Genomic DNA, 15,409 nt, shown 5'->3' with positions numbered 1-15,409 from the left:
GTTTTAACAAGCTCTAATGATGATCATTCATCTCTATTACTAAGCTGAGATTCCCTAAAATGCCTTTCAAACAGACACTAACTCAATCTTCAAATGGATTTGAACAGAATAGTTACAGTCCCACCGCACCAAGTTAAAAAGCAATTAGGTTAACGTTAACGAAAACGTAAAAGTGTTCACACTGTCTAACGTTAAGGATCCCAAGCATAATCAATAACAACTGTTCAGAGCAGCTGTATTAGGCCATTTTTCTTTCCACACACTATACACAGAGCCTAACAATCCATTTTGAAATCTTAGATGTTTACAGTCTGATGGTGTTCTGATGATTAGAAGAAGACACTTCTAATAGCTACATCGCAAGACCGTAGTACTCAAAAAGCTCATATGATAAAACACAATGGCATGCATGTCTGGATAGCATCAAGAGAGGAATGTGATGCATATTTGCACAAAAATATATAACCCAAGTTTCTCCTTAACATGTGATACCACAACACATTTGTCCCAGACTTTTATGTCTGTTTTTCTAAAAAGTTGATTTGGGGGATTTTGTGGCTGTTTTTTGCTTGAAAGTAAGATATAAATCATACATTACCATGATGACTCTCAGTAATGAGAGGAAGAACTAGAAAACGTGCTTCTAAAATAAATGCTTTGGTAACTTTTTGTGCTGCCAATGTATTACTTTTGAATGCAGATGTTTTTCACTCAAAAAATTAAGGGACCAGAGAAAAAGCCTAAATCTCTATGTGTCTATGGGATACATAGCACAGTATCAATCACAGGAAATCTAAAAAGGTGATGGTAGACACTTGTTGTTAAAGTGGCACCTGAAAACTAGCCACCATCCTGAATCCTGTAGGAAGCCTGGAAGTATTTGGCGAGAACTGCCAGGCTTCTGGTTCTTACTAAAATTCAGACTAACTTTTAACCACTGAATCAATGAAACAACCCTGCAGAACTGGGAATCACACATGTATTTTGTAGGGAACGCACAGATGCAAGTCCTGACTGACCAGGAGATGAAGTCCTGACTGCTGACATGCACACTCATATGGAAAGAGATTCTGTGTATATTCCAGTTGGCATATTATAACCAAAAGGGGACTATATTTACTTGAGCTTAATGTTCCAGTGGGTGACCTAGTTTTGCCTGTCTGCAAAATGAAAACAAAGAATGAACAACTAAAATAGAAATGTAGTCCTGTTCCTTTTAATATTATCTAAAAAGTACAGGAGATCCATGACCAGCTTCTGGCACCATCATATCAACATACTAGAAAAAGGCAAAACAAAACTACCAGGCATTAGATTCAATGGTAATTTCTATTTTGTTATGGCTGATTATGGAAGACAGTGCTGACCTCAACAGCAATGTTCTAGTGTCAAACAAAACTGTGGCTTTTTAACTAGAAAAGGCAGTGTGTTGTTTACAGGGTCGGTTTGTCCAGAATTAAGAGATCGTTTTGTCACATGCAGCTATGGTAGAGGTTTTAGAAAGTAACCTACCATTCCACACAAAAAACAGTATAGAGAAGGTTACACATTTGCATGTGGAGCACAAAACCAATATGCTCATGTAAAACCATGCACTGCAATGTAAAAATGTGAGCTAACGATAAATAGGTGAACACGTCTCTGCAGCTCCATGCTGGTTTGCGGTTTTGTCTGTTTTTTCTGATATGGAAGCTAGCTTAGAAATCCTACCTAGCATGGTACGGTCAGAAACTCCTAAAGAATGTTGCCATTGCAAAACCAGGTCTGTAGAATCTCTGTATCCTACTGGAGCAAATCCCATATGATTCTTGATGTCTTGTGATTTCCACCACTCACTCTATGGAATGTTTTGTTAAAACAGAAGTTTTCAGTAGAAATATCTAGCTCCTTATTTTCCTAAATTGCTTCAGAATGCCTGTTAATAAAAGGTATATTTTACGATATACTTATTTATGCAATGAGTATATTGTATAGACAGTAAAATAAGGCAACATTACCGATCCATCATACATACTTAGTTCTCAACACAGTTATTTTAAACATGTCCAGCCTGTTTACAATTTCTGCTTATATTCGAGCCAATTTAACTGTTTATTTGTGATTGTATTCTAGCAATGAAAGAAATCCTAATGCTGCAAAAACAAACACCTCCAGGGGACTAAAGGAAGTTTTATAGATCCCAATGTCCTTTACAAGTGACAATATAAACAAAGCATGTTTGCACACATAAGGACAACAGACATTACAAGCTGCTATACTACTAACCATACCAGGAATTTCAAGCTGTCTGAAAAGGAAAACCATTTTTCTGCTGTTGACTGACACACATTGGTGGGTTGAAAGGACAGATGAATCTGTTACAACTTCCAGCTCTCTGCTCCACTTTTAAGCAGTGATGGTTTAACAGAAAATGAAGCATCATTTGAAACGCTATAGTTTACAATCCAATGTGTGGAGGTAAACCAGCACTATTTTCTCTTTATTTAATAGTCTGTGCTGTACACTGTGAATAGTGACTGTTCCAAAACCCACTCAGACACCCCAGCTCTGCCACCACAACCTGTGGGGTAGAGGTGGAACAGTTTTGCTAGCTAATCTTAATACAGTGTAAACAGGAATTTGAAAACCCCACGATATACACATTTATCCACGTAAAACAAAAGCAGAATCTCCCTGGTTTATCTTTCCTTCAGGCCACCAACACTTCAGTTGCTCTTACCTGTTGTTTGAGAGCCTCTAGAGATTCAAATTCCAATTTGGCTAGTTTTATCTGGATATGTTTTGGTTTATCCGGAATTACAAATGCCATGATAAACTTTATTGCTAGTAGCAAGTGCTGAAAAACAAGTAAAAAGAAAAATATTGCTCTGTAGAGTTTGAAGCACGGCGAGAACAGCATAAGACTATTTCCAAATTTTAGTAACAGAGGTATAAACAATTCTTTCTTGTGACATGTACAACACTGATAGCATACTCTAACCATATTAAGCCTCAGCTACTCCATATTTTTTCTATTTACAGACATTCATAATTTGAATATAAACGTATATAGTTTGGCTTATTTTCATAATAATCCTATTTTCACTATGTACTATAAATTTCTAACTTGATTTTGCATTTTTGATTCCAGATAAAATAATAGCTTTTAAAACATATTATTGCTATAAAGAAATTGAATTATCGCACTCAGCACATGTTGTTTCATAGTGAAATTTTTACATATATATACATGCACCTATAACTATTATTACATATAATTAGATTTAATTATAACAACATACATATGTGCACACATATACGTTTGTCATGATACAAATGAAGCAAGCACACTGTAAAAAGACACGAACACAGAATTCCTGCATTACACAAGTTACTGAAATCTAAAATCACTCCTGAAAAAGCATCAGAGGAGAACAAAACAAAATAAAATATGATTTTTAAAGTAGCAGCACACTCATGAACAGAAACTGTCCAGGAAATGAAGAAACATTCCACATATAAGATGCCAAATTAGTCATAATTTATCACAAAAAATTATAAGCTTATTTAAGAGAAACCAAGTATGAAGTTCTGTTTAGTAATTGAGCAATCTTTAAATTTCATTTAAACATGCACCATTCCCCCCATCTCACCAAAACCAAGTGCCAAACTGACAAGTCAGTGGTTTTGTTTCTTCATTTATGTCACCTATAAATACTATCTAAACAAGAATAATTAAATCTTACTTTATCAAGGGCTGAGCTAACAGTACGCTATATGTTTGCAAGCATGAACTTGCTCCTAGCTGAGAAGACAGTGACCAATACAAGGCAACACTTAAATATATGTGCTTAACTTTAAGTATATGCTTAAGCTCCAACTGACATGATGATACTCATAGACATGCTTACATTTAGATTGTATGTCCAAGTTACTTATCAAATTTCCCTGTTTTGTTTTTTTTTCTAAAATGGAACAGATCAGTGCTCCTTTCTGAAATAGTTTGTTGAACTATATGATCTTGATGCACTTGGGCACATGAGTAACAACATAACAGACCAAAGACCCCTGAGATTCTGGAATTACATGAGCAAGAAGCTAGCAAAACCACCAAACTTCACAGAAGTTGTAGTGAAAATAAATAAGCCAATTCCAGTTAAAGTAAGAAATCAGATAGTAGTAACAAGTAACAGAACATGAAATTATTTTTAAAAACTTATTACAGAAAAATAGTTAGTAGGTCTAGGAAACAAACTGTTAGTGCAAGGATTAATGCTTTATTTAAAGAGGAGAAAGGAAGGCTGAATATTAATGCAACACTAATACATCATCAGTGAAAACCTGAACATAGATTAAGAGGTTAATGAAGCAATTAGCATGTCTGGTTTGTAATGCAATAGGTAATACCACATTATTAACAAAAAAAAAAAAGAATTACATCAACAGTAAAACATTCTCCCACTCAAACAAACATTCTTTTACCACCCAATTTAATAGCATCTGCTACTAAGGAACTTTTCTTGAAAAAAAAAAAAAAAAAAAAGAAAAGAAAAGAAAAGACAAGACAGCAAACAATGTTGGTTTATGCTAGAAATACGTAACATTAAAACATGTCTCAGAGCTAGTGCTGGAGGAATCTCAAATGGAAAAAGGTAAAATGTTGAAGACAATAATAAAAATGAATACACTCCTGTGCAGAATAGAGTCATAATGAATCACAGGTTGAAGTGGAATAACTAATCTATGGATAAAAATTTGGTTTAGAAATAGCAAAATAAGGAGATAAAATTTGGAGTAACTCAAAAGTAGGTAACAGGATTAGGGTAAAATCTTACACTTAAGACAAATGACTGAAAGAACTAGAGGAAACTGAGGGATTTGAATGAGGACATTTATTTGAAAAGTTAAAGTGGACATTTCAGCTGAAAAAAAAAAAAGACTCAGTATCACAAAACATAGCTTCTAGCTGCCCCAGATCCCTTGGACTGGGGTTCATCTCAGTTTGCTAAACAAAAGAAAAAAGAATCATATTTTTTTAATCCTATTAAAAAGCAAGAATCAAATTTTAGAAGTGTAACTGTTCAGACACTGCCTCTTTAAAAGCCTTGAAAACATAAGCCAAGCTTGTAACTTTAGACAGAGGCCTCAAAGTAGCTCCAAATCCAAACAATTTTTAAGGAAATAAATCAGAATAATTTGAAGGAAATGTAAATAATATTATGGAGAACAGAGACAGGCTAAGTTTTCCCCATTTTTGATAGAGGCAAGGAAGGAATAGAAGAGACATCTAGGCAAACCAGAAATACAACCAACAAAAGCACTGCTATTAAACCTTGAAAACACTGTATTTTTAAAAATATATTTAGAAGGGCAATGTTTTTTAACTGCCTCACCATGTGAAGGATTTTATTGTTGTATCAGCTAACCAGAGCTCAACAGTTCAACAGCATTCCAGAGGCAGGGTTTTTGGCAATAGGCTACTTGTTACCCACATGTATTAAAAAATGCCTTTCATGCAAACTAGCTGTTTGTCAGAAAAGAAGTCAGTTTTCACACTAGCACAACTCATAGCCTTTAAACACAAACATACAGCCTTAAACACAAAGGCAGAACCTCTGATTCAGAAAGCCTTCAAGCCAGAGAGGGCTCAAAAGCTCAAGTACAGATGGGGGAAGTCACTGCTTTTGCTTGCTTACTATCATCCTCTTTACATTGGCCCATAGTGGATGCTTAGGAAAGAGATGACTAAGTTAAGTAGACCTTTGGTTTACTCCTCAGAATGGCTTATGTTCTTTTCCCTCCCACCAAAACAAAGCTTTATCAGTCATAAAATGCTCAGAATTGCATGGGACATCCCTGTGTGCAAGACCTCAGAAAAGACACTGGACTTAACAGACTGCAAATTCAGTTCAATTCTACCTCATAATTCCCAGTGAACTTGAAAAAAATACAGCAGAGCAACAACCTCCCTTGGATAACTTCTCCAGCTGTTCCTATTTGCAGATTAGGAGTAATAGGAACAAAATTGAGAAGGTAAGTGGCAGAAATTATGAATGTGGATCATATGATTAATGAAATTTCTTTAAAAGAAAATATCTAATTTTATTAACAGTTCATACTGCATTTTGGAATTGCCAGTTGACTAAAGAAATATAAGTAGTTATTCAAGAGGAACTGAAGGAAAAAATAGAGAGATGGGTAGTTGTGTTCATTTTGTCATTCATATTCTGTACCAATTGCTTAATCTTGTTTTAGTGTAATTCCTGCCAGTCAGATTCACAAAAAAAAAAAAGACATCTGTTTTCAAAAAAGAAATGTCTTGAGTACAGTATAAGTCACCAGAATACACAGCAAAATTCTCTTTCATGGTATAAAGTTACATTAACAGTAGTATGAATTATTATAAAATGAAAATATGAAAGCTTACCAAAATTTGCTACACAACTAGCACAAATGTATTTGCCCAGTACTAAAATTTCTTTTCATAGAGTTGGTTTTGTGTTTAGGGTGGGATTTTTTGGTGGGTTTTTTGTGTTTTGTTTGGTTTTTTGTTTGGGTTTTTTTTTTTAAATCAGGTTACAAACCCAACCATTATTTATAACTGCAACCACTGAAAGCAGTATTGTTTCCAGGAACATGCCCTCCATGATTACAAGAGGACTATCTCACTGTGAGCAAAACCCAGGATAGCATTCACAGCTCTTCAATGCCAACAGCAAAGTCCCCTCCTATTTTGCAATTTACCAAGAGGGCACAGAGAGCAACAGCAATGAGTCTCTCCCCCTTGATAAATGCAGTGCCATCAAACTCTTTGTGATCTTGTGCCAGGTGCTTAAGAGACCCAGAAGAACTACTCTGTTCTGCAAAGCCACCGACAAGAGTAGAAGCAGCAGCTGTGTTTTGCAGCAGTGGGTCCCAACCTCATCTTTTCTAAAACAGCAAATGCAAATTAGGGTTAAATTCCTGGAATTCTGAACAGCTAATTTGATTTCTATAGTGGTCTTACTGCAGCAATTCCTGTCAATCTACTAAACTAAAAAAAAAACAAAACAAAAAAACAAAACCAAAACAAGAAGAAAAAAGAACATAAGCAGTAGCTGTGAAAGCCTATCTTAGAATCTAATATTTATAAAGACTTTCAATTAAAATCAGAAATCTGGACCTAGTCCGGCCTAGAACCAGCACATACTATGAAACAAGATGGTCACCGGTTACTAACTCTGTGTAGGTAAGGAACCCTTCACAAAAGGCAACACCTGAGAATGGCACATCACTTTGAACCTCTATTCTCTACTGGTACATGCAAAATGCTTTTGCCAAATGTAAAGGAAACTATCACTGCAAAATCATGTTGCTGTCGGAGTAGAAGGCAGGGAGATCATTAGATTCTTTGCTAGAACTCCAGATCACAGTACTCTGACATTAAACTAAAGCTAAGATCAAACACTAAAAAAAAAAAAATATAAAAATTATTCTTTCTGTAGCAACTGTTTTTAGCTTTGAGGGTCTTGCATCTTTCTGAGTAGAAAAAAGGCAGGATGAAAGTGAAAAATAGTTCTGTCAAGGGAGCGATACAGGCAAAGAAAGATTTCCATAAAGCTCAGGAAGTCCAATTAAATTGTCTTTAATAGACAGCAATAAGATAAATTTATGAGCAAATATTTCTGCAATATACATAAAAAGAAAGCATGACCAAACTTTGTTTCCCACTTTTAGACTGAACTGGCTTCGTTACAGAGTTTTGCTAATGGAGCAGAATCATCACAGCTGAGGGACTTTAAAAAGGGCCTTTCTTCTGGTACTCTGATAAATGTTGCTTTTAAAACCTCATATCCCACATATTACTATGGAATATTTGCAAATGAGAATGGAATCTCCCTTAGTAAAAACCTCAGATATTCCTTTCAAAATTTCATTTTATCCACAGACATGTCCAAAATCTTGGGAAGGGGGAATGATAAAAAAGTTGTTATTTCATGTTGGTCCTATTTTCAAGGCTTCTTCACATCTCCTGTTGAACTTGAGACTTTGTCATCTCTTACAGACATACGCATGCACACACAGTGCAGATGCCTGCTACAATCTGCATCCTCCATCTACCTCATTTATCCCAAACCACCATAATGCATCTCTCCCTCATTTCAGCCAGAATAAGCTTTCTCCTCTTCCCTGCCAAAACTCCAGGGAAACGCGAGGACCGAAGTGCCGCCTTCCCGCCTCAGCTTCAATGCCTCTTGCCACTCTGGCACAGTGAAGTCTGCCTCAGCTCTCAACTAGCATATGCTCAGTTCAGGTGAGACATTCATGCACTTTTACCCGCTGCACTCCTTTAAGTCTCTACAAAGCACATAAACCAAAGATGTTTCAGATACACCTGCCTTTGCCAAATCTGGGCAGTTTTCTCATAGCAGCATCATAAAGCACATGCTTTAGATCAGAGTGAGCCTGCTGTCAGCCTTCCCATTGCTACTTCAGAGCACAGATACAATGTGTCTTCTCAACATAACAGTAATCTTATTTTTATGTATTTATAAATATTCTACGTTGGTTTTGTATATTTTCTCCTTTCTTAAAAGCAAGAAGCCATTTATGTAAAAATGCAGAAACTTGAAACTCACAACTTAAAAAAAACCCATACAGCAGGGAGAGTTTCAGCCTGCCCCATTAAAACATAGCTGAGATAGATGCAACTAAACAGAACCTTAATTATAAAATTGGTCAGAAAGTGTAAGCAGAGATAGCATTATCTGCTCCATTGGTAATTTGTAACAGAATATCTGTTTCATCCTCTTAGACGATGAACACACAGCCACAAAGGCTACCCAAGGAAAGCTGGTTGCTGCATTTCTGACAGCATCTCACAGACCACCAGAAGGGTAAGAGCAGATCACCAATCTCCTACTGCTCGCACCAGCACGTTTGTGAAATCCAGTCCTGCTCAACAGAGTAATTAACATTATGTTTAGTTTTAAGTATATCTCTAAATACATTTATGTTCAGGAAAACATTTAAGCCCAGGCTTAGAAGTAGATTAAAAAATGATGTCCAGATAATTTGCTGACTCACAAGCGCACAGGTGGGTCAAGGCTGGAAGGAACCTCTGCAGATCACCTAGTTTAACCCCCTGCCAAAGCAGGTTCACCTACAGGCAGAGTCATGTCCAGGTGGGTTCTGAATGTCTCCAGAGAAGGAGACTCCAGAACCTCTCTGGGCAGCCTGTGCCAGGGCTCTGTCACCCTCAAGGTAAAGTTTTTCCTTATATTCAGAATGAACTTCCCATGTTGTGGTTTGTACCAGTTGCCCCTTGTCCTGTCACTGGGCACCACTGAAAAGAACCCGGCCCCATCCTGACACTCACCCTCTTAAGATATTTACATGCATCGGTGAGACCCCCCTCAGCCTTCTCCTCTCCAGCTACACAGCCCCAGCTCTCCCAGCCTCTCCTCACCAGGGAGGTGCTCCAGGCCCCTCACCAGCTCCGCAGCCCCCGCTGGGCCCTCCCCAGCAGCTCCCCGTCTCCCGTGACTGGGGAGCCCAGTGCTGGGCCCAGCACTCCCGATGGGCCTCACCAGCCCGAGCAGAGGGGCAGGATCAGCTCCCTGCACCCGCTGGCCACGCTGCCCCTAACGTGCCCCAGGGTCCCATCCGCCTTCTCAGCCACAGGGCCACCGCTGGCCCATGGGCAACTGGCTGTCCAGATTTGGGTCTTAAAATTCTAAGACCTGAACCACAACGCATGTCTTCTTTTCCTGGGGGTGGTAGGATGTGACATCTAGTAAATTCACCTGCCTGAAGAGATGAATGCCAGCTTGCACAGTCTTCTTACATTTACGCTTCTGAAATGGTATTAATTAGTGCAGAAATCCTGGTCTGTATTTTTATTACCAATCCACTATAAAACCTCACAAGCAGAAATCTACACTGAGAAAGATACCAGGCTCTAATATGCAGTTTTGAGATACATTTCAATCATGAGAAGAAATATTAAGCTACAGCATAAGAATAGGGTTGCTGGTTTTTTTATTATTATTGTTACACACACATTAGCAGCACTACTCTCTAGTAGCCCTGGTAAATCACCCTTTCCAGTTAAATCTTAGCCTACGCGCCAACACTATTGAATTGATTTCTTTCAGAAAAAGTAAATTTATTCTAAATACTACTTATTGCTTCAAGTACTATCACTACTTTAAAAAAGCCAGTTCCAGACCAGCACTCCTGCACAAGAGACTAACATATAAGACAACATGACAGTCTAAAAAAAAAAAAAAAGAAAAGATAATCTCTAAGGAAGCAGATTCTGTGCTTGTGTTTCCAGGAAGTAATTGCAAAAGCAATGGGTTAAACAAAGCAAAGAATAAAGTAAACACCATCTCCTAGTGAGGAAGCTGGTCTCTACGGCCCTCACATATTTTTATACTGTCCTTCTGTTTTCAAAAAAGCTCTACAGGACCAGCAAGAAAGCAAGCAAAGCAAGTCAGCTCTGCTTGTGAAACTTAGTCCTGCTCTTGGAAAGCCTTAGGCAGTATTTAAACCAGATAGAACTTTAAATGTAAGTCATCTGGCGTACTAATAAACTTGAAAGCACAAGTAATCTGATCAGTTGCATAGTCATGACAACTTTTTAGGGTTTTTTTTAGTGAATAACTTTATTATTTATTTCTTAGTAATGATTAAACCACTGCTGTTATGCATCGTATTCAGTCACTAATGAACTAAAGCATTTCTGGTTTTATTAGTTTTTTTAGAAAAGACTTAGGTGTCCAATGTTCTCCATAATTTTCTCCAACAGTAAAAATTAAGATGTGAGGCAGCCTGGAAATCTACAGAAATTTTGTCACCAACTTATTTGATGGTGCAAAAAAGCCACTAGTTCTTTATTTCTCATAATTTATGTGTCTGTTCAAGCCTTTTTATAAATCTTATACACTGGACTTTTTAAGCCTACTTTCAGACCACTTTTTCAAGACTGAAACATGAAAAAAGAAGGACAAGGGCTGGTAAGGTAGGGTGTTATATTTTACATACCCAAACAACACTTTCCCCTCTCTCCAGGCGAATTGCCATTTCTGCATCTACCACTAGAAATTACACATTCAGCAGGTTCTAGAAACACTTGCTGAAAGAAAAAATACTAAAGAAAAGAACATTGATAAATTATATCAAACTTGTACACAGACTTCTAACTGACTGCAGTTTTGGAAAAAACAGTTACCCTAATAATCTTGGTTTTATAAACACGGTGTATTCTGTGACCCAAAATATTTTTATGATACAACACACTTGGAAAACTGTCTGTATAAAAGTCTCTATAAAACTACAACATACACAAATAAGCGTTTCAGAAATGTTACATGGTTTTTCTCACATTTGTTTCATCCTGTAGTCAATTCAAAAAACATGAAAAAAAGCACTATAGGTGTAAATCTGTCTTGGAGCTTGTAAGTATTTGCTAATGGTTAATTTTGCAGCAACCCAACAGTCTTGAAAGCATCGTGATAATGCACCCATCTCTATGTTACCATTTGATAATCCTGAAATGTTTTGGCACAACCTTTATCTCAATTTATGGCTAGCATTTAATACGAACTGGGATAAGAGTTGCCAAAAGCCAAATTAGCTAATGCTGGATGTAATGAACAGCAGAGCTTTGATCATGCTCTTGAAATAAATTCTAAGTGAAAACTGGAAAGAAGGATGCCCATGGAATTAAAATTGACAGTATGATTAATACCAGGCCATATGAAGTGCCTCTTAGCTGATTGCTAACATTACATATTGGCTCCCATTCTGACAGACATAGTTTATTGTCAAAATGCCCTGATGTCCCAAATCTTTCTACCTTTAAGCCATACATTTTTCTCTTATGAAAAAAATGCAAGTAAATTACAGCACATGTAATTGTAATTATGCATTGTAAGGAATTCTGTTTGTCAGGATTCAGAAATTCCTCCCTGGTTACATGACTGGATGACGTGGGATTAGTAAGGAGACATGAAGCGTTTGAAACTACTGTAAATCAGTTCAGTGATAAACAGAAATTGTCACCTACTGTAGACATCACAGATTCTGAGAACTCTCTGCTCCTGCCTCAAGCAAACCTCATTTGTCCTAGTCCAAGCCAAAGTGGACAGGTATAAAACTCCCAATTGAGTTTTGGACAGACTCAGAAAAGATATCAAAATGTACGCATACGAAAGTAAAATCACTGTAAGCCTTACAGATGGTATGTTGGTTCTGGAGATTGCAAGACAATTAGACTTGCCAATCTGATGTTTTTCTTCAGTTTATGCTAGGAAAAGGTGATGCTGCATCCATATTAGAATTTAAACTATTTTAAACATTGAAATTGATGTTTCTGTCTGTCGTCTTGACAACAAGTAACACAAAATTAACGGGGATTTCGTTTCAAGAGCAAAGTCTCAGCCAGTTATTCTCCAGAGATGATATACACCTAAGTATTTACCTTTAACTGTAAGACGTTCTCCGACTAGATGCATCACATTGTATTTACAGATATTTACTTATTTCTCTTGCAACTACCTGGTTTTACATACAACTGTCATATGATGCTTTCAAAGTTTATTCACAACATTATCCCTACTGAAAAAAAACTGTTCACAGCACTAAGGTAAGAACTGTATCTGAATAAACATACTTAAAGCAAAATATATTCCACCACACTGCAAATGCATTTTCATTGAATGATTCAAAATTTTTGTGCAATGCACAGCTTATGTGTATTCACCCTGTCACAAGTGGAATGCTTTACTTCTGTTCGAACCTGTAAATTCTGTAGGACACGGCATATTTTTTAATCTGGACCAAAAGGTGAATCATGCAATGTTAAATAATGAAGAAAATGTCACAGCCATGACTCAGAGAAAAGTAATTGTATTGCAATATATCACACCATAAGCTGCAAATTAATTGTTGTCTCTATTTCTGTGCAACTTTAATCCAAACAAATTAAAAACAAAAATGGGTACAATACAACTAGATAATCTCAAACAATTATGTAGGGAAAAATTAAATTAACAATTTTCATACTGGAAACTCATCACCTGTATTTTTCCTGTGAAAACTAGGGTGGGTTTTTTTGTCAGAACTAAGCAAAGTCAAATACTCCTTTGCTTTTCAATAAAGGTCAGAAGAAAAGCTTTCCATTCAGCTGGAGTATTTTAATTAAACACTGCAGCAGGTGTTTAGATATGCTGCCAACTCCTAAAAAGCCTGCATAAAACCCATATATTTAAAAAAAAATAAAGACCTGTACATCCTCAAGCCCTCTTTACCCGTTTTTTCTGTGAATGGGTATTCACAAAATTACATACAATTTTCTCTGGTTTGGAACACCAGTACCTGCCCTTGCTATAAAAGAGTTCATCATCAAAGCTGTTGGAAGCCAGCCATGCAGTTCTCACATCAACTTTTCTGGCCATGGCTCACGGCAGATCTCTGCAACAGAGCACAGCCCAGAATTTAGCCTTAGCTGCTGACCTGCTTCAGTTTGTTGGGAACACAACTGGTCTGTTCAAGCTGACAAAAGGAGCATCTTTCACTGTGAGCCAAATTCACTTTTGAGACAAAATACTGCAGTTAATGCAGAACCCTTTGAAGGTCACAGGCATGCAATTGAGTTTTTCAGCAATAACACACCTCCCAGCTTTAGCTCTCCATGCACTTACATAAAAGCAGCCTATGAAATGCTTCCAGAACTGCTTACATTCTTAAAGGAATGCAAAGCACGTCAAAAAGTGCAGACTCCAGAAGAGAGGTGGGAGGAAACAGGGAGTGTAAGAGAGGAAGTAGCTGTGTTCTCCACAGTGGCAGTAAGTGGTTCTGTCAGCTGAGGATGCAAGTCAGAATGTGAATCTCAACATAAAGACTAGAAAGTAGTAACTCTCCTACACATTGGGATACACACAGGTGCATCAGTGCAGTACTGTTCTTCAAAACCAGACTTCTATCAGTGTAATCCAGTGCTTACTGCTTGACAAATTCAGTGGGCATCTGGGACACCTCAGAAACCACCCTGTTTGAATCAGAAAGAGGTTCTCAATTGAATTCTGACATCTGAGGAGAAAAGAATACCAGCAAAAATGGCAATACAGCAACAAAGACTGTTACTCACTTATTCACTTCCAGTGTTTTCTGAAACTTAGTAGTTTGGCCTTTGGAACTACAGGCAGAACAGAAAACCAATAGTTTAATGTCAGCGGTGTAACAGCTTTGGCAACATGCAGTGAGAACAACTTCTCATCTCCCTACAGATAACAATGCTGAAAGGGGAAAAAAAAGCACTACTTACGGAATCAATTAGAATTTTAAGACCATTTGGGAGTCAACTTGCAGCAAGGGCTCAGCATCACTTTGTTGCTATGAAACGTTATCACATAGGAATAATCAGCCATAAAAACCTGCAGCTGACTCATTCTCTGGCTGAAATGATCTCAGCTGAGAAGGCCACTTTCAATTTGAAATTAATTAAGTACCAGTTCTGAACATGGCTCTGAAACATGCCTCAAGCATATCAAATGGACAATGCTGAGATGTCAAACAAGATCTTGGACCAGTGACTAAATCTGAATGGGTCCTTGAGTAACTATAACATTCAAGCAGAGACAGGTGGGAAGCTGAGACTTTTCACACATGAATCTGAACAGAGATGACCAGTGCTATCATGGGAATCTGAAAATCTGAAATTGTCTGTACCTGTGACTAGTGTGCTACTCTTAATTAAAAGGGGTAACATGGTACCAAAACCAACTGTGTTTCAGCTTCAACACTCATCCTGGGAGTGAAAGAAACCTGTGCAGAGGCATTACCTTACTACAGGAATAAATCCTAGCCGTAGTGATTTGGCCCCACTGTGAACCAGGAGGATGGTATTACAGAAGTATGTACCCTGGAGACCTTGAGTCTTGAACTAGTCCTGGGTCTGCACAGACAGATTGATGAAAAGCAGATATTTATTTCCTGAATCTGTGGACCATTTGTATTTATTCATTTTCCTTATGACTGAAAAGTGCTTCTCTTTGAGTAAAGAAAATACTGGAAATGAAAGTATTGTACATTGCCTTTCCATCAGCATCTAGATTAAGCAAATTGCCACTCCTTTTTGTGCTGAACACGGGTAGAGAGTTCCTCAGGAAAAATGAGAGAATCATACGGAGAAAGACAAAAGGATGCAAATGTACAGGACTGAGCCAGTCTGGCACACAAGAGCAAGCTGTTGCTGCAGACAGAGCGTGCCTTGGAATCGGCAGCAATACACTGCCACTCTGTCCGCTTCACTGCCTCCCAACAGGAACACAAGCCAGCTTACCATCTCCAAGACCTGCCTTCTACAAAAGTGACAAGATGACTCCTGGGGTGTGGAGGCAGGTGATCACCTCTAAAAATAGGCAGTCCTGATAAATTAATGCAA

General features: G+C 37.6%; 1 protein-coding gene across 3 annotated transcripts in view; it reads right to left on the bottom strand.

The window, feature by feature from the left end:
* Positions 1-15,409, bottom strand: part of ANO10 (anoctamin 10) — a 128,261-nt gene that overhangs the window by 40,275 nt on the left and 72,577 nt on the right. For 2 of the 3 annotated variants that reach the window (XM_055804149.1, XM_013303074.3), the window contains exon 12: positions 2,720-2,836. The exons of the other annotated variant lie outside the window; for it this stretch is intronic. In XM_055804149.1, coding sequence (XP_055660124.1) covers positions 2,720-2,836 — 117 coding nt within the window. The remainder of the gene's footprint in view (positions 1-2,719; positions 2,837-15,409) is intronic. 3 annotated transcript variants of the gene reach the window in all.

The sequence above is a fragment of the Falco peregrinus genome, chromosome 5 (assembly GCF_023634155.1).
Source record: "Falco peregrinus isolate bFalPer1 chromosome 5, bFalPer1.pri, whole genome shotgun sequence".
NCBI classification, from domain to species: domain Eukaryota; kingdom Metazoa; phylum Chordata; class Aves; order Falconiformes; family Falconidae; genus Falco; species Falco peregrinus.
The sequence above is the reverse complement of the archived record's forward strand: the minus strand, read 5'-3'. Positions and strand labels throughout refer to the sequence as shown.